Raw genomic sequence first — 24,915 nt, 5'->3', positions numbered from 1 at the left:
TCATTATCATTTGAATAGTATTATTATCTCTTAATTCTGGACGCAGTTTTAGTGACAATTCAAAGAAACCTAAACTTTGTCAGGCTAAGTTATTCTGAGAATATTTAATTTACACCAATATCACATGAAATAATAAATATAAGGAGCTTGTGTGATTATGGTTCTGCCACGTCTATGTGATTATTAACAACCATAAACGTTTTAAAGTTAATTCTGCGTTTCTTGAGTTCATGATTTTGTATCTTCATGCAATAATTAAAGTTTTGGAGATCAAATGACGAGAAGATATTATTTTCCCATCAACTCATAATATTGGACAGATCAATATTCAACGAAGATGACTTCCACATTATACCAAAGCAAGCCTTGATCTACTTTTCATTATGTGACAAAAACGTCCCATAAGAAATTCCAAGAAGCAAAGATTCCAACGCAAATTAGTAGACCCAAATCTTTGGAATATAATGTCACTCATTTCATTGGCTCTCGTCAATTACTTCTTATAACCATAGCATCAGTCCCTTCAGGGGACGTACGATGAAATTGGAATGAAACAGACTGGCATGGCACTTGCATAAGCTGATACGTGCAATTCGACAAATAGTCCGAGCTATCTATGTTCTATTATCAATAATAAGAATTTTAAATTAATAGCGTAAATAATACAAATACTTCAATTCCCTATCGCGTGCTCTATTTGAATGGAAAAAAGGGAAAGAAACAAAAGCATGTTTTGTATTGTTTAAGCTTTGTGACTTGAATTCGTCCTAGTCTCCTAGAAAGTTAAAATGTGTTAATTTCTGGGAAGGAAATGATAGATAATTGGTCTAATATCAGTGTCGAAGTGGGAACAAAAATTGGAAAATTTTACACAAAAATCTCTATATTGCGCCTATATATATAACCTCTGTTGAGATGAGTGCTCTTATATTCATTCCTTTAACCTCTCTCTTTCGGCTTAATTAAGATATAGTTCCTACATCATTAGATGGCTTTCAATTTTTGCCTTAAAGTTGGTCTTGCCCTTTTTACCATTCTTAATCTATGTTCTTTCAAAGTTACATCCCGTGACCTACAAGAACTATCCATGCAGGAAAGGCATGAGAAATGGATAGTTCGTCATGGTCGTGAATACAAAGATGAGATAGAAAAAGAACGCCATTTCAAAATATTTAAGGAAAACGTTGAGTTTATCGAATCATTCAATCAGAATGGAACTCAACGTTATAGGTTAGCCATCAATAAATATGCTGATCTCACCACTGAGGACTTTCTGGCATCATATACGGGGCTTGACACTTCATTCCAGAAAAAATCAAATGCTACAACGTCCTTTAAATATGATAGCCAGCTGACTGATATTCCTCTTAGCATGGACTGGAGAGAGAGCGGCAGTGTCACAGGAATCAAGGATCAAGGTCAATGCGGTAAGTCAGTTCTGTTCCTATTTTCACACTTGACTTGTCTTTGACCCAATACTTCTGAAAATGTTGGTTTATGTTTAGTCAACAATGGCATGCCAATTGGAAGAGTTGGTGGAAAGAGTTGGTGTGGATGCTAGGAGGAAGCTTCCTCCTTTGATGTCACCCATGACATCAAGAGGAGGTAGTTTGATGTCAGCAATGACATCAAGAGGAGGTCTTTACCTCTATAAATAGATGCACTCCTTCACTTGTAGAAATCATCCCAAAATAATACAATACATTGTAGTGAGTAGAGAGTTAAGAGAGAAATTCTCTTAAGTGTAATTGGGAAATCTCCCCTTCCTTTGTTAATATTAAAAGGACAATTGTTCTCTGGTGGACGTAGGATTATTTTGATCCGAACCACGTTAAATCTTGTGTTCTTTCTTTTACGTTTCCGCTAACAATTGGTATCAGAGCGACAGGATCCTTTAACGATCCAAGGAGGAAGAACAAGCAAATATGAGTTCCATGAAGTTTGAAATTGATAGATTCAATGGACGCAACAACTTCAATATCTGGAAGATCCAGATGATGGCGTTACTGCGGAGGGAAGGTTCAATCCATGCTATTGACAGAAAGTATCCTACGGATATATCAGCTCCCGACAAGGAGAAGATTGAAGGGGATGCATTGAGTGCAATCCAACTATCCCTTGCACCTAACGTGCTTTGTGAAGTGAGTACGGGTACCGAAGAGACGGCCAAACAGTTGTGGGAAAAGCTAGAAGGGCTATACCAAGACCGATCAGTGACAACAAGAATGTTGTTACAACGGCGTCTTCACACATTTAAGATGGGGTCAGGTACTTCGTTACAAGATCATTTAGATGCGTTTAATAAACTTGTCATGGACTTACAGATTGCAGGAATTAAAAGGGAGGAGGAGACGCTTGCATGTGCTTTGCTATTTTCATTGACTTCAGGATATCGTGATATTGAGAATTCAATGATGTATAGCAAGGAGCCTATCAAGCTTGAGCAAGTGCGGCAGGCACTTAACTCTAGTGATGTGCGGAGGCACATTGAAGGAGATAGAGATGACCAGGCAAGTGGCCTCTTTGTAAGAGGCCGGACTAGCCAACAGGGAAAGACCAAATCAAAGCACAGATCAAAGTCTCGTGTGAACAAGAAGAATACAGAGTGTTGGGGTTGTGGCAAGAAGGGGCACTTTGAACGAGATTGCCCAATGTCAAAGTCCAAGGAAAAGGCGAGTGCATCTACAGTTGAACAGGTACATAATTTTGATAATGATTATGTACTAACAACATCGTGTAATAATAATAGTAGTTATGAAAACAAATGGGTGTTAGACTCTGCTTGTACTCTGCATATGACGTTCCGAAAAGACTGGTTTAGCAGCTACGAGAAAAGTGGAGGAACCGTAGTAATGGGCAATAATGCAACTTGTGCAATAGTTGGCATTGGCTCAGTTCGGGTTCGCTGCCATGATGGAATCGTGAGGACTATTACACAAGTCCGTCATGTTCCTGATCTGAAGAAGAATTTGATCTCCTTGGGTACTCTGGATGAACAAGGCTACAGGTACATGAGCGAAGCAGGAACTATGAAGGTGACTAAAGGTTCTTTAGTCATGCTGAAAGGCAAGCTGGAGAATGGCCTTTACACATTGGCCGGAAGCACCATTGTTGGCTCTGCAAATGCATCTACAGTGCAGTTATCTAATGATGACAAGGCAAGACTATGGCACATGAGACTGGGTCATATGAGCGCACGTGGACTGGAGATGTTGAGCAATCGTAAACTTTTGGAAGGTGAGAAGATCAGCACGCTTGACTTCTGTGAGCACTGCGTTCTAGGGAAGCAGAAGAAGGTCAGCTTCAGCACTGGCAAACACAAGACAAGAGGAGTGCTAGACTACATCCATTCAGATTTATGGGGTCCTTCTAAACTTCCATCGAAGGGCGGAAAGAGGTATCTTCTCATTTTTATTGATGATTTCTCACGAAAGGTTTGGGTGTATTTTTTGAAGGCAAAAAGTGATGCTTTTGAAGCATTTAAAGAGTGGAAGATTTTGATTGAAAATCAAATGGAGCGGAAAATCAAGTATCTTCGCACAGACAATGGCTTGGAGTTTTGCAATGAAGAGTTTAATGAATTCTGCAAGGTTCATGGGATCTCAAGACATAGGACTGTCAGGCATACCCCACAGCAGAATGGAGTTGCCGAGAGAATGAACAGAACTCTTCTTGAAAAGGCTCGTTGTATGCTCCTACAAGCCAAAATGTCCAAAGTATTTTGGGCTGAAGCAGTTCACACTGCTGCTCATATTGTCAATCGATCTCCAGCATCGGCAATTGACTTTAAGACTCCGAATGAGGTATGGTCAGGTGAACCCTCTAACTATTCATACTTACGAGTATTTGGGTGTCCAGCTTATTATCACGTTAATGAAGGAAAGCTTGAACCAAGGGCTAAGAAGGCCATATTCGTAGGGTATGTGGATGGAGTAAAAGGGTACAAACTTTGGTGTTTGTCTTTACTCAAATTTATAGTTAGTAGAGATGTCACCTTCGATGAATCCTCTATACTTGATCCCCGTAAAGTTTCCGTGGAGTTTTCAGGAAACAAGAACAACGAGCAGGTGGAGCTTCCGGTGGAGCTTGCCAAGGAAAAGGATCAAGAGACTCAGGTTAAAGATGAGTCAGAAGATGTAGGCGTTGAAGAACTTGCTGTCAATGAACCATACACAATTGCGAAGGGGAGGGAGAAGAGGCAAACACGAGAACCGGAACGCCTTATAAATCAAGCAAACTTGATTGCATATGCGTTCGTAGCTGCACAAGAAGAGATTAAAGATCTGGAGCCCTCCTCGTATATTGAAGCAACTTCTTGCAAGGATGCCGCACAATGGCGGTTAGCCATGACTGAAGAGATGGAGTCTCTTCACAAGAATCAGACATGGGTCTTAGTGAAAAGACAAAAGGGGAAGAGGACAGTTGGATGCAAGTGGGTCTACCGAAAGAAAGAGGGAATTTCTGAAGTGGAAGATGTTAGGTTCAAGGCGAGATTGGTTGCAAAAGGTTTCAGCCAAAAGGAGGGAATTGACTACAATGAGATTTTCTCTCCGGTCGTGAAGCATAGCTCAATTCGCGTGCTACTAGCATTGGTTGCACAATTTGACTTGGAGCTTCAACAGCTTGATGTCAAAACTGCTTTCTTACACGGTGATCTAGAAGAGACAATCTATATGGATCAACCTGAAGGTTTCCTAGCTGAGGGAAAAGAAGATCACGTATGCCAACTAAAGAAGTCTTTGTATGGTTTGAAGCAATCCCCTAGACAGTGGTACAAGAGGTTTGATGCATTCATGACTACACATGAATTCTCAAGGAGTGCATTTGATAGTTGTGTGTATCACAAGAAGATGTCTGGTAACTCAATGATTTATTTACTGTTGTATGTTGATGATATGCTTATTGCTGCTAACAACATTACAGAGATAAATGCTTTGAAGAAACTATTGAGTAAGGAATTTGACATGAAGGATTTAGGAGCTGCAAAGAAAATCCTTGGTATGGAGATTTCAAGAGAAGACGATGTTGTACATCTTTCTCAGAAGAGGTATATTGAAAGGGTTCTCGAGAGATTCAATATGCAAACGTGCAAGCCTGTAAGTACACCATTAGCTCCTCATTTTAAACTTTCAGAGTCACAAATGCCTCAGTCCGAGGATGAGGTGGAGCATATGTCAAAGATTCCTTATGCCAGTGCAGTTGGTAGTATTATGTATGCTATGGTATGCACACGTCCAGATATTGCTCAATCTGTAAGTGTGGTAAGTAGATACATGTCCAACCCAGGAAAGAGGCATTGGGAAGCTGTCAAGTGGATATTGAGATATTTCAAAGGAGCTTCTGGTGTTGGTCTTACCTTTCGAAAAAGTGGTACAGGTATTTCAATTCTCGGTTATGTGGATTCTGACTATGCAGGAGATCTTGACAGAAGAAGGTCCACAACTGGATACATCTTTACCCTCGTTGGCAGTGCCGTCAGTTGGAAGTCGACTTTGCAGTCGATTGTCGCTTTGTCTACGACAGAAGCAGAATACATGGCAGCAGCGGAGGCGGTAAAGGAAGCTATCTGGTTGAAAAGTTTAGTAGCGGAATTGAGTTTAGTTCAGCTGGAATCAACTCTTAGATGTGATAGTCAGAGTGCTATTCATCTAATGAAAAATCAGAGATTTCATGAGCGCACTAAACACATTGATGTCAGATTTCATTTTATTCGAGATGTTATTGATGAGGGAACTATCAAGGTCGTGAAGGTTATCACAGATGATAATGCTGCAGACATGTTGACCAAGATAGTCCCGCTCGCTAAGTTTGCACACTGCAAGGACTTGGCGGGGGTGTGCATCAACTGATGCAACTCCGAAGAGAACAGTTGCTAGGTGGAGGTGGCATGTTCAACAATGGTTTGATTCTTCTTGTTTCTTACAACGGGGTTGCCCAGTAAGCTTAGAAGTTTTGGCCAGAGTTGTTCACACGCTCGAAACGCAAACCAAGGTGGAGATTGAAAATGTTGGTTTATGTTTAGTCAACAATGGCATGCCAATTGGAAGAGTTGGTGGAAAGAGTTGGTGTGGATGCTAGGAGGAAGCTTCCTCCTTTGATGTCACCCATGACATCAAGAGGAGGTAGTTTGATGTCAGCAATGACATCAAGAGGAGGTCTTTACCTCTATAAATAGATGCACTCCTTCACTTGTAGAAATCATCCCAAAATAATACAATACATTGTAGTGAGTAGAGAGTTAAGAGAGAAATTCTCTTAAGTGTAATTGGGAAATCTCCCCTTCCTTTGTTAATATTAAAAGGACAATTGTTCTCTGGTGGACGTAGGATTATTTTGATCCGAACCACGTTAAATCTTGTGTTCTTTCTTTTACGTTTCCGCTAACAACTTCCTATCAAAATTTTCCCATCTAATTGCGGCTTAAGCAGTATTTTACACGAGCTATGTCAGCCTACTCTCACAATTCAACTTATAGTGATTTTTGGGTTTAGAACTATATATATATTGGTTCCATGTAAGTTCTCTTTCGATCGTGTATCAAATTAGTATCGCTACGGCAAAAACCGACCAACTTTAGTCGGTCAAAATCGGCCAAAAATCGACCAAAGTTGGTCGGTTTCAAAATATTTTAATTTTTAATTTTTTTTACGAAACCGACCAACTTTGGTCGATTTTCTTTGGCGCAAAAATGTGGGAAACTATTTTTGAGTCCCGCGAAATTTATTTTTCAAGAAACTGATCAACTTTGGTCGGTTTTTGCAATTAAAATAAATAAAAATTAATATTAAAAAACCGACCAACTTTGGTCGGTAAATTCGGCCGGTCATTTTAAAAAACCGACTAAATTTTATTTTTTAATAAAACCGACCAACTTTGGTCGGTTATTTTAGTGAGAAAATACAATTAAAGAGTATAAATAAAAAATAAGACAATCTTAAAACAAAATTCACCAATGGTCTAGTGGTAGAATAGTATCCTACCATAGTACACACCCCGGTTCGATTCCCAGATGGTGAATCTTTTGATTACATAATTAAAATACCGACCAACTTTGGTTGTTTTTTTTACAATATTTTTTTTTTGAATTTAATTGACCGACCAACGTTGGTCAGTAATTTCGGACCAATTTTGCTTGGTATATTAAAACGACCATCAAAATACCGTCCAAGCGTATTTGGTCGCATTTTGGTCGGTAATTGGCCATAACCGACCAAAGTTGGTCGGTTTTTTTGGTTGGTATTTACCGAATTTCTAGTAGTGTTATATTTACGTACTTTATATTATTTTCAAGCAGTATTATAATTAGAGACACCTCTTTCTAAAGGGTGTCTCTGCTATTTAATGGCACAGCTATGTTTACGGTTTGACTGAATCTCCTTAATTTGTCAAAAAAAATTATATTGTGTATATAGATTAAAAAAAAAAACTACTTTTTTTAGTCTCCTGGACACAATTTCTACATCCGCTACTATCCCATCTAACACAAGTGGCTTACATATCATTCCAGGATGTTGTTGGGCGTTTTCTGCGGTCGCAGCCATAGAAGGAGCATATCAGATTGCAAACAATGAACTAATCTCACTTTCGGAGCAAGAACTTCTAGATTGCACTACCCAGAATAATGGTTGTGATGGTGGACTAATGACAACAGCCTACGACTTCTTACTTCAAAATGGTGGCGGCATCACCACCGAGACTAATTATCCTTATCAACAAATTAAAAGCGTTTGCAGCACAGAACAATTATCCTCACCGGCAGTGAAAATCAGTGGTTATAAAGTAGTAGAACCAATAAGCGAGTCCGCGTTACTGCAAGCTGTAGCTAATCAACCAATATCTGTTGGTATTGCTGCTAATAGTGAGTTTCATTTGTATGGAAGTGGAATATATGATGGGAGTTGCAACCCTACGCTGAATCATGCAGTCACAGTGATAGGTTATGGAACAAGTGAAGATGGTACAAATTATTGGCTAATCAAGAACTCATGGGGGACTACATGGGGTGAGGAAGGATACATGAAAATTGTTAGAGATGCTGGGGATGAAGGTGGCCATTGTGGCATTGCCCAGGTTGCTTCTTTCCCAACTGTTTGAATTGTTCGAAAAAAATAGTGGGTTCCAATAATTTCAATGTTAATTAGCTTGTCTTAAATGAAGTACCGGTGTAAGAACTCGCGCGATGCGCGGATAATTTGAAAGAATATTAATATTATAAAATTATGATCTGAAATATTATATTATTTTAATAAATTTTAGTTGCTATTTTATTTTTTAATGTAGTGTACGAAAATATAACACAATCTATATAAAATCAAAAGATACACATTATATGATAATTAAATAAATTGTATTTTCCTTATTTTATTTTTTATTAAATTATCAACTATTTAGTATTGTACATTTACTAACGTGACTTTTTATTAGTTATCAATTGGATTTATATATATATAAATATATAGAGAGAGATATATTTTATTTTGTTGTCATATTAAAGAATATTAAGCACGCATGTCATATTTGTGATCTATTTGTTTGAACATATACATTATTTTAATAAATTTCTTATTAACACTTTATTTATCGTCTCAAATTCAAATAAGTCTTATTCTTCTATATTTTTATCCATTTTTTTTTTCTTTTGTTCATTGCTTAGAGTATTGTATTATTCATCACTTAATATTGTAATATTATCATGCGATCTTTTATTAGCTTACCAATTGACTTAATGTCTTGATTATTATCTTTTTAATAATCACTGATACATATAGATCTTTTAATTCTTGAAAATTTAATGTATTTACGGGTTTATCCTCTTACTCAGAACTCTTTTATCATTTAATTATTCTATCACTAATATTTTTATTAATTATTTAATTTATTATTCTGAAACTAATTCAAAGTATCACAATATCTCTATTTTTCTTTTTATATATTCTCTTACCTACTATGAAATTCAAAATTTTAAAAATTATTTAATATAAGAAAATGGATCATGTGGTTAGTAAATATTAAAATAGAAATTCTTATTTTTGGAAAGCTTTCAAAAATCTATTTACTATAAAAATATGAGTCAATCTTAATTGATTTCTACCATAAATTAAATTTGATCAAATCTAATTTATCTTAATCCTTATAAATTTGTCTAAATCTATTTAGATTATATTTTAAAATGCCAATTGGCATTTTTTCAATGTGCTGACTTGGATTAATCTTATACTTCACTACCCAATTTAATATAATGATGATTTAATTAAAACTTAAATAGCAAAGGTTGAGATCAATTTATATATTCCTTGCTTTCCACCCACCGTTACTTTTTCAAGATGATCGTTATAAAGACAACGGCTCCTACTTAAGTGTGTGGTTGTGATTTGTTCGTTTTTACTCATTGGCATGTATAATGAACCCTATAATACAGTCATTTAGTCGAAAAAAAGTTAGAATAATTCTTTAAAATTCTAGCAGAGCTGTCAATTTGGGCAAGGTCGGGCTAGTCCAGCCCAGCTCACGCGGGCTTTAGCAATTGACGGGCTGGGCTGGGATAGCCCACTATTTTGATGGGCCTTATAATGGTCAGCCCACCCTAACCCTATGTGGGCTGCGGGACCCCACGGGCCGACCCATTATTTTTTTAAAATATAATTTTATATTTTTTCTTTAAGTTCTAACATAAAAAAGATAAATATTTAAAAGCTAAAAAAATCTTATTGGAAAAATTTCACAAAACTTAATAATTTTTATACTACTCCAATATATCACAATAACCACTAAAAAAATAAAAGACAAGACTATATTTTATTCACTAAAAGTCAAACTCAAATAAAAGTATTAAAGAGAACGTCCATACGCTTATGGGATATCCAACACATCATCTTCATCAAACACATTTGAATCCGTTTGTGAGAAGATTGTCTTAACATCTTCACTTTCATCTACATCTATAATTCGTATATAATATTAATTAGTTAAATATTAAGAATAATTAAATTTTTAACACTAATTAACGTTTTAAGACTTTGATCTTTTAATATGATGAGCTTAATAAACTTTAAGCTTGGGATGTTTTTCATGTTATTTTTGTTTCATATACTTTTTATATTTTATACATTTTAACTACGTATTTTTGTTAGGCCCACGGGCCGGCCCAACCCAACGTCACACAAGCCTCACGGGCCTCGAGCTTACTCGGGTCGGGTTTAAAAGCCTCATTTTTAAATGGGCCCCAAAAATTCTAACCCAGCCCATCTCAACGGGTCAAGCCCATATTGACGGCTCTAAATTCTAGTTTCCAGAATTAGCATGGAATTCAAAGATAACAAAATAAAAGTTATATTATGCATGGAAATGTTAACCAGGAAAATCCACATAGAGGTAGATTACCTCAGATGGCACCCTATCAAAATATCAAGACAAGGACATCCTATATCACATTTACTATTCGCTGATGACATTACAATTACCTCTAAATTAACCATTAAGAGCTTGAACTCCATTATAGACACCCTTAATCTCCTCACAACACTATCTGGCTTGACTATTAATTGTACTAAATCAAAAATATTCTTCTCCAAAAATACCACCAAGGAAAATCGAGACAGTGTTACTCAGCTATTCAATATGAAGGAAGGTATAAATTTTGGCAAATACCTTGGTTACACTATTTTTAACACAAAACAAACTCCAAACCACTTCCAATATTTACTAGACAATTTTAAAAACAAGCTAGCAGGATAGAAAACCAACTTTCTATCAATGGCAGGACGCACTACTTTAATCAAAGCTACACTCAACTGCCTGCCTAATCATGTTATGCAATTAAACAAAATAACCAATAATGTCATTAACAATCTTGAACGTTATCAAAGAAATTTTCTATGGGGTACTACACCTCAGAAACGCAAATTACACCTTATTAAATGGGCAACTGTCCAATTACCTAAAGAACATAGGGGACTGGGTATACAAAACCCCCATCATAAAAATAATGTCTTACTAGGATCTCTGGCATGATGACTTTTTCAATCCCCATCCTCACACTGGGCTAAAGTAATCCTGTCACGACCCGGATTTCCCACCATCGGGTGTCGTGATGGCGCCTACTATCGGAGCTAGGCAAGCCAAATATATAAAATATTTTTCCTCCTTTCTTCCCAACAATATAATAAACAAGACAAAATTTAAACGGAAGACTTTAAATCTAAAGCAACTGAGAACCAAAAGTGCGGAAGTTTGAACCAAAATGCTACCCAGAGTCTGGTGTCACTAGCTCACGGACTACTACAGAATACTACAATCAATGTCTGAAAGGAAAATACATCATGTTTGTCTGATACAAGAATAACAAACGAAAAACATGGAAAGGGACTTCGGCCTGCGAATGCTAGCTAGGCTACATCGAGAGTACCTGGACTGAAGATAGCTCCCAGAAGTCCTACCGCTGCGGTCCGTAAGCTGCTCCCTAATCTGTGCACAAAAAAGCACAGAGTGTAGCATCAGCACAACCGACCCCATGTGCTGGTAAGTGCCTGGCCTAACCCCGGCAAAGTAGTGACGAGGCTAGACAGTACCTACCATAATTAACCTGTACAGATATATATACAACAAGTGCAAGAAAACAATAACAAGATAATACAAAGTAAAACTGGGAGGGGACATGCTATCAGGGAGTAACAGATAAAAATGAAATATCGGAAATAAACAGAAGAAACTCTGGTTTCCATGATATATATATATATATATATATATATATATATATATATATATATATATATATATATATATATATATATAGAGAGAGAGAGAGAGAGAGAGAGAGTGGACGGCGTGCCACAGGATCCCATAATATCATATATAAGTGGACGGCGTGCAACACGATCCCTTTTAACAATATATAGGTGGACGGCGTGCCACACGATCACTTTTAACAATATATAGGTGGACGGCGTGCCACACGATCCCTATTTCCATATACCACGTGGTAGGCGTACCACCCGTTCTCATTTCATCTTTATCACAGTGCACAATATGTCACCGGCGACGGAGGCCAATAACCAAGTGGACGGCGTGCCACACGATCCCAATTCATATCATGTATAAGTGGACGACGTGCCACACGATCCCATAATATCATATATAAGTGGACGGCGTGCCACATGATCCCATAATATAGTTCATAATATCTGACTTCATATAGTAGACCCCTTCAGGGGAGAATAACAACTCAATACCTTTAACCCGGCAAGGGTACAGCTAACAACCCAAAATATCCCGACGAGGGAGAATATATATATCAGTCTACACATCCCGGCAAGGGAGTATTCACAACACATTCTCCTTTTAAATCATTCTTCCTCAACCGTTCACATTATATGAAACTTATCAAATAAACAAGGAGCTTGTGTCACATTATTCGAATTAAAAGAAATCAAGACTCACGGTCATGCTAGACTCCAGTGCATAGATAACCGTCACCATGCCTATACACCGTACTCCACATTAGCAAGTAGCAAATATCATCCTAATCCTATTCCCTCAAGCCAAAGTTAGAACAAACACTTACCTCGAATGCTCCAAACTCAACTCACGCTTCTAGTATAGCTTTACCTCTTGATTCCACCACCAATCCGCTCGAATCTAGTCATAAGTTACTTAATCACATTAATAATTACTAAATGAATCATCCCCAATGCATGAAAATAGATTTTTTCAAGGTTTTTCCCAAAAAGGTCAAAAATACCCCCGGACCCACGTGGTCGAAACTCGAGGTTCGAACAAAAACCCGGTTACCCATTCCCCCATGAATCCAAATATATGATTTGTTTTTAAATCGGACCCCAAATTGAGGTCCAACTTCTCAATTTGTAGAAAACCTAGGTTCTACCCAAAACACCCAATTTCACCCCTGAAAATCTTTGATTTGAAGTTGAAATTATGTTAAAAGATGTTAAGGAATAAAGAAATTAAGTTAGAAATCACTTACCAATCGTTTTGGAGAAGAAAAGTTGTTTGGAAAATCGCCTCTTAGGTTTTGTGTTTTTGAAAAGTGAAAAATGACTGAGATTTTCCGAACTTGTATACCTTTCTGAGGACCTGGCGCGGACCGCACAAAAATGTGTTGCGGTCGCGCCGAGTGGGAGAAAAATTGGTGCTTTTCTGAGCCCTTCCAACGCGGACCGCACTGTTTTGGTGCGCGGCCGCACTAGTTAACCTGAAACCCTAGCCCTCAGACTCATCCACGCGGACCGCACAGAAAGGCATCGCGGTCGCGCAGCTCTAGCGTAGACCGCGCGGAAATGACCGCGGCCGCGCTGGTGTCTGCAACACCTGAACCTGCATTTTCTTAAGTCCAAGACCTCCCGGGCGCCATTCAAAACTCACCCGAGCCCTCGGGGCTCCAAACCAAACATGCACACAACTTTAAAAACATCTTACGGACTTACTCGTGCGATCAAATCGCCAAAATAACATCATATACATAGGATCAAGCCTCAAACACATGATTTTCTTTCTTCAACTTTCATAACTCAAATTCTCCATTTTTAGTCCGAAACACATCATATGACGTCCGTTTTTTTAGCCAAACTTTACATATAGTGCTTAACACATATTTAAGACTTGTACCGGGCGTCGGAACCAAAATACGAGCCCGATACCTATATTTTCTAACTCCTTTTCATTTCAAATTTTCATATCAAATTTCAGAAAAACAATTTCTTTCAAAAATTCATTTCTCGGGCTTGGGACCTCAGAATTTGATTCCGGGCACACGCCCAAGTCCCATATTTTTCTACGGACCCTCCGGGACCGTCGAATCACAGGTCCGGGTCCGTTTACCTAAAATGTTGACCGAAGTCAACATTATGCATATTAATACCAAAATTCATCAAATATTTCACATAATTCACATATTCTAACATAAAAACTTTCCGGCTACGCGCCCGAACTGCGCACGCCAATCGAGGCAACTAAAAGCGAGGTTTTCAAGGCCTCAAAAGCGTGGAACAAGGAAGAACTACGGTGATGACCCTTCGGGTCGTCACATTCTCCACCTCTAAAAGAACCGTTCGTCCTCGAACGGACAAAAGAAAGAAGTACCTAAGTCGGGAAATAAATGAGGATAACGGCTCCGCATATCGGACTCGGACTCCCAGGTCGATGCCTCAGGAGGCTGACCCCTCCACTGAACATGCACCGAAGGAAAACTCTTCGACCTCAACTGTTGAACCTGCCGGTCTAGAATAGCCGTCGACTCCTCCTCATATGACAGATCCTTTTCCAATTGGACAGTGCTGAAATCTAACACGTGCGATGGATCTCCACGATACTTTTGGAGCATAGATACATGAAACACGGGATGCACAGCTGACAAGCTAGGTGGAAAGGCAAGTCTATAAGCCACCTCTCCCACACGATCAAGAATCTCAAATGGATCGATGAACCTAGGTCTGAGCTTGCCCTTCTTCCCAAATCTCATCACGCCCTTCATAGGCGATACACAGAGCAATACCCTCTCCCCAACCATGAAAGCAACATCTCAGACCTTGCGGTCTGCATAACTCTTTTGTCTGGATTGAGTTGTACGAAGTCTATCCTAAATAATCCTGACCTTGTCCAAGGCCTCCTGAACCAGATTCGTACCCAATAATCGAGCCTCTCCCGGCTCAAACCATCCAACTGGAGACCGACATCGCCTACCATACAACACCTCATACGGAGCCATCTGAATGCTGGACTGGTAGCTGTTGTTGTAGGCAAACTCTGCTAACGGCAAAAACTGGTCCAACGAGCCTCCAAAATCAATGACACAGGCTCGGAGCATGTCCTCAAGAATCTGAATAGTCCTCTCGGACTGACCGTCCGTCTGGGGATGAAATGTTGTACTCAACTCAACCTGGGTGCCTAACTCTCGCTAAACCTCTCTCCAGAAATGCGAGGTAAACTGCGTACCCCGATCTGAAATGATAGATAGCGGCACCCCATGAAGGCGAACAATCTCCCTGATATAAATCTCGGCTAACTTTTCGGACGAATAGGTGGCTGCAATAGGAACAAAATGCGCTGACTTGGTCAGCCTATCAACAATGACCCAAACTGCATCAAACTTTTTCCGAGTCATCGGAAGTCCAGTAACGAAATCCATCGTAATCCTCTCCCACTTCCACTCGGGAAGTGCAATCCTCTGAAATAGACCACCAGGTCTTTGATGCTCGTACTTAACATGCTGACAATTCAAACACCGAGCCACATGCACAATGATGTCTTTCTTCATCTTACACCACCAATAGTGCTGCCTCAGATCCTGATACATCTTTGCGGTGCCCAGGTGAATAGAATACCGAGAACTGTAGGCCTCTGCTAAGATCAACTCTCGAATCCCATCAACATTGGGCACACAAACTCGCCCCTGCAATCTCAATACACCATCATCATCTAAGGTTACTTTCTTGGCACCTCCACACTGCACCGTGTCTCTCAAGACACACAAATGGGGATCCTCAAACTGCCGCTCGCGGATACGCTCTAATAGTGAGGAACGAGCAACCGTGCAAGCTAACACTCTGCTAGGCTCAGAAATATCCAACCTCACAAGACGATTGGCCAAGGCCTGAACATCCAAAGCAAGCGATCTCTGGCTGACTGGAATATAAGCAAGACTACCCATGCTGGCGGACTTCCTGCTCAATGCATCGGCCACCACATTGGCCTTCCCCGGGTGGTATAAGATAGTAACATCATAATCCTTTAGCAACTCTAACCACCTCCTCTGCCTCAAATTCAACTCTTTCTGCTTGAACAGATACTGAAGACTCTTGTGATCAGTGTAAACCTCACACGTCACGCCATATAAGTAATGCCTCCAGATCTTCAGGGCATGAACAATGGCTGCCAACTCGAGATCATGAACCGGATAATTCTTCTCGTGGATCTTCAACTGCCTCGAAGCATAAGCAATGACTTTTCCTTTCTGCATCAACACTGCACCAAGCCCAACACGAGACGCATCACAATAGACCGTATATGGCCCTGAACCAGTGGGCAAAACCAATACCGGTGACGTAGTCAGAGCCGTCTTGAGCTTCCGAAAGCTCGCCTCACACTCGTCCGACCACCTGAACTGGGCACCCTTCTGGGTCAATCTGGTCATAGGGGCTGCAATGGATGAAAACCCCTCCACGAACCGACGATAGTAACCTGCTAACCCCAAGAAACTCCGAATCTCTGCAGTTGAAGCTGGTCAAGGCAAGTTCTTGACTGCCTCTATCTTCTTTAGGTCTACCTGAATACCTGCTGCTGATACGACATGACCCAGGAATACGATCAAACTCAACCAAATCTCGCACTTTGAGAACTTAGCATACAACTGACTACCCTTCAGGGTATGAAGAACCACTCTGAGGTGCTGCTCATGCTCCTCCTGACTGCGGGAGTATATCAGAATATCGTCAATGAAAACAATCACGAACCAATCCAGATAGAGCCTGAACACTCGGTTCATCAATTCCATAAATGCTGCTGGGGCATTGGTCAACCCAAATGACATGACCAAAAACTCATAATGCCCATACCGATTACAAAATACTGTCTTAGGGACATCAGATGCCCTAATCCTCAGCTGATGATAACCAGATCTCAAATCTATCTTCGAGAACACCCTCACACCCTAAAGCTGGTCGAATAAATCATCAATCCTCGGCAGTGGATACTTATTCTTAATTGTAACCTTGTTCAATTGCTGGTAATCGATGCGCATTCTCATCGAACCATCCTTTTCTTCACAAATAATACCGGTGCGCCCCAAAGCGAAACACTAGGTCTAATGAAACCTTTCTCAAGCAAATCTTGCAGTTGTTCCTTTAACTCTTTCAACTCCGGCGGGGCCATACGATATGGCGGGATAGAAATGGGCTGAGTGCCCTCGGCCAAATCAATACAAAAGTCGATATCCCTGTCAGGCGGCATACCCGACAAGTTTGAAGGGAAAACCTCAGGAAACTCCCGAACAACGGGCACAGAATCAATAGAAGGGGCCTCCGTGCTAGAATCACGAACATACACCAAGTAGGCCAAACATCCCTTCTCGACCATACGCCGAGCTTTCACATACGAGATAACACTGCGGGTACAATGACCAGAAGTCCCTCTCCACTCTAAATGGGGTAAATCCGGTAAGGCTAAGGTCACGGTCTTGGCATGGCAATCCAAGATAGCATGGTACGGGGATAACCAATCCATCCCCAATATAACATCAAAGTCGACCATGTCCAAAAGCAACAAATCAACACGGGTCTCAAGACCCCCAAACACTACGATACAAGAACGATGAACTTGGTCGACCACAATAGAATCACCCACCGGTGTTGACACATAAACAGGAATACTCAACGAGTCACTAGGCATAACCAAATAGGGTGCAAAATAGGACGACACATATGAATACGTAGATCCGGGATCAAATAGCATAGAAGCATCCCTATCACAGACCAGAATAGTACCTGTAATCACAGCATCTGACGACTCAGCCTTTGGCCTGGCTGGCAAAGCATAACAATGGGGCTGGGCCCTACCTCTCTGAATCATATTCCTGGGACGATCTGCTACTGGCTGACCCCTACCTCTAGCGGTCTGAGCTCCACCTCTAAGACCTCTACCTCCACCTCTATGTCCTCTACCCCCGCCTCTAGCTGGCTGGGCAGGCTGTGGGGCAACTGGTGCCTGGATCATTGGGCGAGGACCCTACTGCTGCGAGCTGCTGGAAGCTCGAGGGCAATATCTGGCAATGTGACTCACATCGCCACAAGTATAACAAGCCCTCGACTACTGAGAATAACGGAGTGGTGGTGCACTGATAGGTGCTGATGGTGAAATGAAGAGCTGTTTGTCAGAATACTGCGGCTGAGAACCACGACCACCTGGTGTACCATGAGAAGCCTAGAGAGATGACTTAAAGGGCCTCGAAGGATGGCCTCTACCATAAGAATCCCTACCTCCAGACGAGGTACCACTGAAACCAGAATGACGGGGCCTCTTATCAGACCCAGGACCACCTCCCTGAGCAAGTGCCATCTCTATCCGGAAGGCACCATTTGCCGCCTCCTGAAATGAAATCTCACTACCGGCACTCATGGCCATCTGAACACGGATCGGCTGGGCCAACCCATCAATAAACCTCCGCACCCTCTCTCTTTCGGTGGGGAGTATCACAATGGAATGACGAGCAAGATCAATGACCGGGTCTCATATTGGGTGACCGTCATAGGACCCTGCTGGAGACACTCAAATTGCCTGCGAAGAGCATCTCGCTGAGTAACTGGGAGAAACTTCCCCAGAAATAACTCTGAAAACTGATTCCAGGTCAATGATGGCGACCTTGTTGGCCTGGCTAAACAGAAATCCCTCCACCAAGTCTTGGCGGATCCTGCCAAGCGAAAAGTGGCGAAGTCGACCACATTGGTCTCTACAATGCCCATAGTCCGGAGAACCTCATGACAGCTGAATATGAAATCCTAAACATCCTCTGAGGGAGTGTCACTTTATGTAGTGGTGAAGAGCTTGGTGAAACGATCAAGCCTCCACAAAGCATCCGCGGACATAGCCACACCATCACTGGACTGAGCCGCAATACCTGGCTGGGCTACCACAGCTCGCTGAACTTCCACGGCTGGCTGAACTGCTGGAACCTGAGCCTGAGGAGCTACCGGCTCTGGAGTACGAGTATCGGGAGTCTGAACTCCTCCCCCATCCTGAGATGTGGCTGGAGCTACGGGAAGCAAACCCGCTCTAGAAATGCCCTCCATAAAGCCTACCAGTCAGACCAAAGCGTCCTGAAGCACTGGAGTGGCTATGAAACCCTCTGGGACCTGAGCTGGGCCCACTGGATCTGCTGGAGCTGGAACCTCCTCATCATAGTCAGTACGAGGCTCCACCTCTGGGACTGCTATTCGGGGTTGAGCTCTGCCCCAGCCTCGGCCTATGGCACGGCCTCGGCCTAGTCCTCTGCCCCTAATAGGGGCTGCTGCTGGGGGCTCAGGCTATTGCGCGGTAGAAGAGGAAGCATGTGTTCTCACCATCTGCGAAAGAATAGAATAGGAGGACGATCAATACTTGAGAATCAGAATCGCACGACACGAACGAACAAAGTGAAGTTTTCCTAACTCAGTAGCCTTTGCGGGATAAATACAGACGTCTCCGTACCGATCCCTCAGACTCTACTGAGCTTGTACGTGAGTTGTGAGACCTAAGTAACCTAGTGCTCTGATACCAACTTGTCACGACCCGGATTTCCCATCATCGGGTGTCGTGATGGCGCCTACTATCAAAGCTAGGCAAGCTAAATATATAAAATATTTTTCCTGCTTTCTTCCAAACAATATAATAAACGAGACAAAATTTAAACGGAAGACTTTAAATCTAAAGCAACTGAGAACCAAAAGTGCGAAAGTTTGAACCAAAATACTACCCAGAGTCTGGTGTCACTAGCTCACGGACTACTACAGAATACTACAATCAATGTCTAAAAGGAAACTATATCATGTTTGTCTGATACAAGAATAACAAACGAAAAACATGGAAAGCGACTTCGGCCTGCGAATGCCAGCTAGGCTACCTCGAGAGTCCCTGGACTGAAGATAGCTCCCAGAAGTCCAACTGCTGCGGTCCGTAAGCTGCTCCTTGATCTGTGCACAAAAATGCACAGAGTGTAGCATCAGCACAACCGACCCCATGTGTTGGTAAGTGTCAGGCCTAACCCCGGCGAAGTAGTGACGAGGCTAGATAGTACCTACCACATCTAACCTGTACAGATATATATACAACAAGTGCAAGAAAACAATAACAAGATAATACAAAGTAAAACTGGGAGGGGACATGCTATCGGGGAGTAACAGATAAAAATGAAATATCGGAAATAAAAAGAAGAAACTCCGGTTTCCATGATATATATATATATATATAGTGGACGGCGTTCCACACGATCCCATAATATCATATATAAGTGGACGGCGTGCCACACGATCCCATAATATAGTATATAAGTGGACGACGTGCCACACGATCCCATAATATAGTATATAAATGGACGGCGTGCCACACGATCCCTTTTAACAATATATAGGTGGAAGGCGTGCCACACGATCCCTTTTAACAATATATAGGTGGACGGCGTGCCACACGATCCCTTTTAACAATATATAGGTGGACGACGTGCCACACGATCCCTATTCCCATATACCATGTGGTAGGCGTACCACCCGTTCCCATTTCATCTTTATCACAATGCACAATATGTCACCGGCAACGGAGGCCAATAACCAAGTGGACGGCGTGCCACACGATCCCAATTCATATCATATATAAGTGGACGACATGCCACATGATCCCATAATATCATATATAAGTGGACGGCGTGTCACACGATCCCATAATATCATATATAAGTGGACGGCGTGCCACGCGGTCCCATAATATCATATATAAGTGGACGGCGTGCCACACCATCCCATAATATAGTTCATAATATCTGACTTCATATAGTAGACCCCTTCAGGGGAGAATAATAACTCAATACCTTTAACCCGGCAAGGGTACAGCTAACAACCCAAAATATCCCGACGAGGAAGAATATATATATCAGTCTACACATCCCGGCAAGGGAGTATTCACAACACATTCTCCTTTTAAATCATTCTTTCTCAACCGTTCACATTATATGAAACTTATCAAATAAACAAGGAGCTTGTGTCACATTATTCGAATTAAAAGCAATCAAGACTCACGGTCATGCTAGCCTCCGGTGCATAGATAACCGTCACCATGCCTATACACCATACTCCACATTAGCAAGTAGCAAATATCATCCTAATCCTATTCCCTCAAGCCAAAGTTAGAACAAACACTTACCTTGAATGCTCCAAACTCAACTCACGCTTCTAGTATAGCTTTACCTCTTGATTCCACCACCAATCCGCTCGAATCTAGTCATAAGTTACTTAATCACATTAATAATTACTAAATGAATCATCCCCAATGCATGAAAATAGATTTTTTCAAGGTTTTTCCCAAAAAGGTCAAAAATACCCCCGGACCCGCGTGGTCGAAACTCGAGGTTCGGACCAAGACCCGGTTACCCATTCCCCCATGAATCCAAATATATGATTTGTTTTTAAATCAGACCCCAAATTGAGGTCCAACTTCTCAATTTGTAGAAAACCTAGGTTCTACCCAAAACGCCCAATTTCACCCCCTTAAAATCTTTGATTTGAAGTTGAAATTATGTTAAAAGATGTTAAGGAATAAAGAAATTAAGTTAGAAATCACTTACCAATCATTTTGGAGAAGAAAAGTTGTTTGGAAAATCGCCTCTTAGGTTTTGTGTTTTTGAAAAGTGAAAAATGACTGATATTTTCCGAACTTGTATATCTTTCTGAGGACCTGGCACGGACCGCACAAAAATGTGTTGCGGCAGCGCCGAGTGGGAGTAAAATTGGGGCTTTTCTGAACCCTTCCAGCGCGGACCGGACTATTTTGGTGCGCGGCCGCGCTGGTTAACCTGAAACCCTAGCCCTCAGACTCAGCCACGCAGACCGCACAGAAAGGCATCGCGGTCGCGCGGCTCCAGCGCGAACCGCGCGGAAATGACCACGGCCGCGCTGGTGTCTGCAACACCTGAACCTGCATTTTCTTAAGTCCACGACCTCTCGGACCCCATTCAAAACTCACCCGAGCCCTCGGGGCTCCAAACAAACATGCACACAACCTTAAAAACATCTTACGGACTTACTCGTCCGATCAAATTGCCAAAATAACATCATATACATAGGATCAAGCCTCAAACACATGATTTTCTTTCTTCAACTTTCATAACTCAAATTCTCCATTTTTAGTCCGAAACACGTCATATGACGTCCGTTTTTTTAGCCAAACTTTACAGATAGTGCTTAACACATATTTAAGACTTGTACCGGGCGTCGGAACCAAAATACGAGCCCGATACCTATATTTTCTAACTCCTTTTCATTTCAAATTTTCATATCAAATTTCAAAAAAATAATTTCTTTCAAAAATTCATTTCTCGGGCTTGGGACCTCAGAATTTGATTCCGGGCACACGCCCAAGTCCTATATTTTTCTACGGACCCTCCGGGACTGTCGAATCACAGGTCCGGGTCCGTTTACCCAAAATATTGACCGAAGTCAACATTATGCATATTAATTCCAAAATTCATCAAATTTTTCACATAATTCACATATTCTAACATAAAAACTTTCCGGCTACGCGCCCGAACTGCGCACGCCAATCAAGGCAACTAAAAGCGAGGTTTTCAAGGCCTCGAAAGCGCGGAACAAGGAAGAACTACGGTGATGACCCTTCGGGTCGTCACAAATCCTCTCCAAATACCTTACAACCACTAAGTCCAAAACTATATCCTCTAATTGGAAAGCAATCACTCTTGGGTGGTCCTCTTGTCAACTAGGCCTACGGTGGCATCCAGCCACTAGAACCCACATTAGTTTCTGGAATGACCCATGGCTTCACACTAATTTAACCCTTGGAAATTCAATTGCAGGCCCTCTGCCACAGAACGACCACCTTTCATCACTCTCTGGTTACCTAACTAATAACACCATTAACACTCAACTAATTCCATTCGAATTTCCTCCTAATATACACAACTACTTAACAAATACTACATGCCTACCATCACCAACCCCATCACCTTTGACCAGATTTATTGGGGCATTACTACTACTGGGCTATTCACAGTCAAATCACTTTACCACAAACTATACTCAAATGTACCCACCAATGTACCCACCACCTCTTTCCAATGGCTATGGAAACTACAGTTACCACAAAAGATCATACACTTTTTATGGCTCATGAGCCATCATCGTCTACCCACTTTAAGTTATCTTCATAACATCCATGTTGCCCCAAATGCACAATGTCCCATCTGCCATACATATGAGGAATCCATCCCCCATTTATTCTGCTTATGCCAACATGCAAAAGGCATCTGGGACAGCTTGTCCATTAACCTATCAAATGCAAATTTAGATAGATTACATGTTAATACTTCCTATACACTGTCCCAACTCCTTAAGCAAACACCTAATCCTAGACAACAACTACCTTCCCATATCCTAATCCCCTTCACCCTTTGGAATTTATGAAAAACTAGGAATCAAACTATTTTTGATGGTAAATATACCTCACTAAACCCCACTCACATATTAAGCCAAGCTGCATAATTCTTTTATTTAGGCATCAACCATAAACACACCCTAACGCATCAATCACACATGTATGTCAAATGGCCCCCTTACTAAAGTTTACTTCAAGCTTAACTCGGATGAAGCCTGTGATAATGCAAATAAAAAATATGGCTTTGGAGGAGTAATTCGCGACTCATCCTATAATTGGTTACTTGGATACATGGGTTCCCGTCCTATGGGAAACATACTCTCTATGGAACTTACGGCACTACAAGAAGGACTAAGGTTCGCCCTCCAATATAATTACACACCACTGGAGGTTAATATGGACTCAATAGAGGTAATTTCATCTCTTCTTTCACATAATCCACATTACTCATCTTTGATTGATGAATGCAGGTACCTACTACACCTTCTGGGTAGCCCTCACGTGACTCATGTATACAGGGAGCAGAATCAAGTGGCAGATCAACTGGCCAAACAAGGGACAACTATCTCCATGCAAAACCCATCTACCGCACTTTTGGAGCCACCACCTTTTGCAATGCATCAGTACATGGATGATCAACGTGGCATACTCTATCAACGTTCCACAACTGCAAACAAAATTGTGGGACATACATTTTTTTATTTACATATGTTGTCCCAAACTATGTCACACCCTTGTATGGGTATACAACGATGTTTTTGTAATGATGTATCTCCATTCGCTCTTTGTACATAAAAAATAGCCAATATTTTGCAGCAACAGAGATCGGTCCCGTATAATATACAGGAGTTCGGTGTATCTACGAACTCTAGCATATTATGCTGGACCGATATACTTTGCTAACTCCTGTATAATATACGGGAGACTGGAGCACTGGTGCTCCAAACTCCAGTATATTATACTAGACATTTATACTTGTTGGAACTCCCGTATATTATGCTGGAGTTCTAGTGTACTTATGCTGGAACTCCAACATATTATGCTGGAGTTCCAGCATGGTTATCCTGGAACTCCCGTATAATATGCTGGAGTTTAAGCATACTTATGCTGGAACTCCAGTATAATATACGGGCGTATTTTCCGAGTTTTGAACAGTGTTTTCGCTCAAATTTATCTTTACATGAAAAGTGGCTAAATTTCGATTACTTTTGAAACTGTGACTATTTTTGAATGACCAGTTGTAAATCTGGCTATTTTTAAATTTCTCCCTGGCTTTAGGCCTCCAAAATATTAAGGCCCCAAATTTTCTCAAATTATATATAGTATAAATAATTATGTATTTATTATTAGCGATAAATAAATTAGTTTTAATCATTTGTTGAAACTTTTAAATTTTCTACTAAAAATTGTAGATTATTAAGTTTGCATCTACTTCCTATTTTTGTTATTCTCTTTTGTTACCTCATGTATGGTGGATGGGCTCAACTTCTTAATTTTTGTCTAACTCACTTCAATTTGAATCAATTTTGTGTATACCTATGGTTTTGTAGAATCTTCTTCTATTCTTTAAGTGCTTTATAAACAATTTTTCTATCTTAAGCTAATGAGATTATTAAAGAATTAGATATGAAAAAGCATTTCTTAACCTCGAATGTCTTTTGAGGCCTCTTTTAAATTTTTGCTTTAGGCAAAATGTAGTGTTGAGCTGCCTCTGATCTTGGGATTATAATCCCAGTACTAATTTATACCACTGTCACGACCCGGATTTCCCACCCT

The 24,915-nt window shown here is 40.9% G+C and overlaps 1 protein-coding gene across 2 annotated transcripts; it reads left to right on the top strand.

Moving 5' to 3' along the window:
- The first annotated feature begins 928 nt into the window (after nt 1-928).
- LOC104228797 (senescence-specific cysteine protease SAG12-like) lies at nt 929-23,696 on the top strand. Of its 2 annotated transcripts, XM_070167399.1 has the most exons (3): nt 929-1,427; nt 7,508-8,070; nt 23,610-23,696. In XM_070167399.1, the coding sequence occupies exons 1-3, from the start codon at nt 989-991 to the stop codon at nt 23,631-23,633; spliced, it is 1,026 nt and encodes a 341-aa protein (XP_070023500.1). In that variant the 5' UTR covers nt 929-988; the 3' UTR covers nt 23,634-23,696. The 2 variants fall into 2 exon arrangements, with proteins under 2 accessions (XP_070023500.1, XP_070023499.1); XM_070167398.1 differs by lacking the exon at nt 23,610-23,696 and having other exon boundaries at nt 7,508-8,275.
- The last annotated feature ends 1,219 nt before the right edge of the window (nt 23,697-24,915 follow it).

The sequence above is a fragment of the Nicotiana sylvestris genome, chromosome 2, assembly GCF_000393655.2.
Source record: "Nicotiana sylvestris chromosome 2, ASM39365v2, whole genome shotgun sequence".
NCBI classification, from domain to species: domain Eukaryota; kingdom Viridiplantae; phylum Streptophyta; class Magnoliopsida; order Solanales; family Solanaceae; genus Nicotiana; species Nicotiana sylvestris.
Note: the sequence above shows the minus strand (reverse complement) of the source record. Positions and strands in the feature narration are given on the sequence as shown.

Bases quoted from the DNA above. Each gene is read 5' to 3' on its own strand.
- LOC104228797 (XM_070167399.1), top strand. From the start codon at position 989: ATGGCTTTCAATTTTTGCCTTAAAGTTGGTCTTGCCCTTTTTACCATT. The intron at 1,428-7,507 runs GTAAGTCAGTTC...ATATCATTCCAG, and splicing joins CAAGGATCAAGGTCAATGCG to GATGTTGTTGGGCGTTTTCT. The intron at 8,071-23,609 runs GTTGCTTCTTTC...TGATGAATGCAG, and splicing joins GCCATTGTGGCATTGCCCAG to GTACCTACTACACCTTCTGG.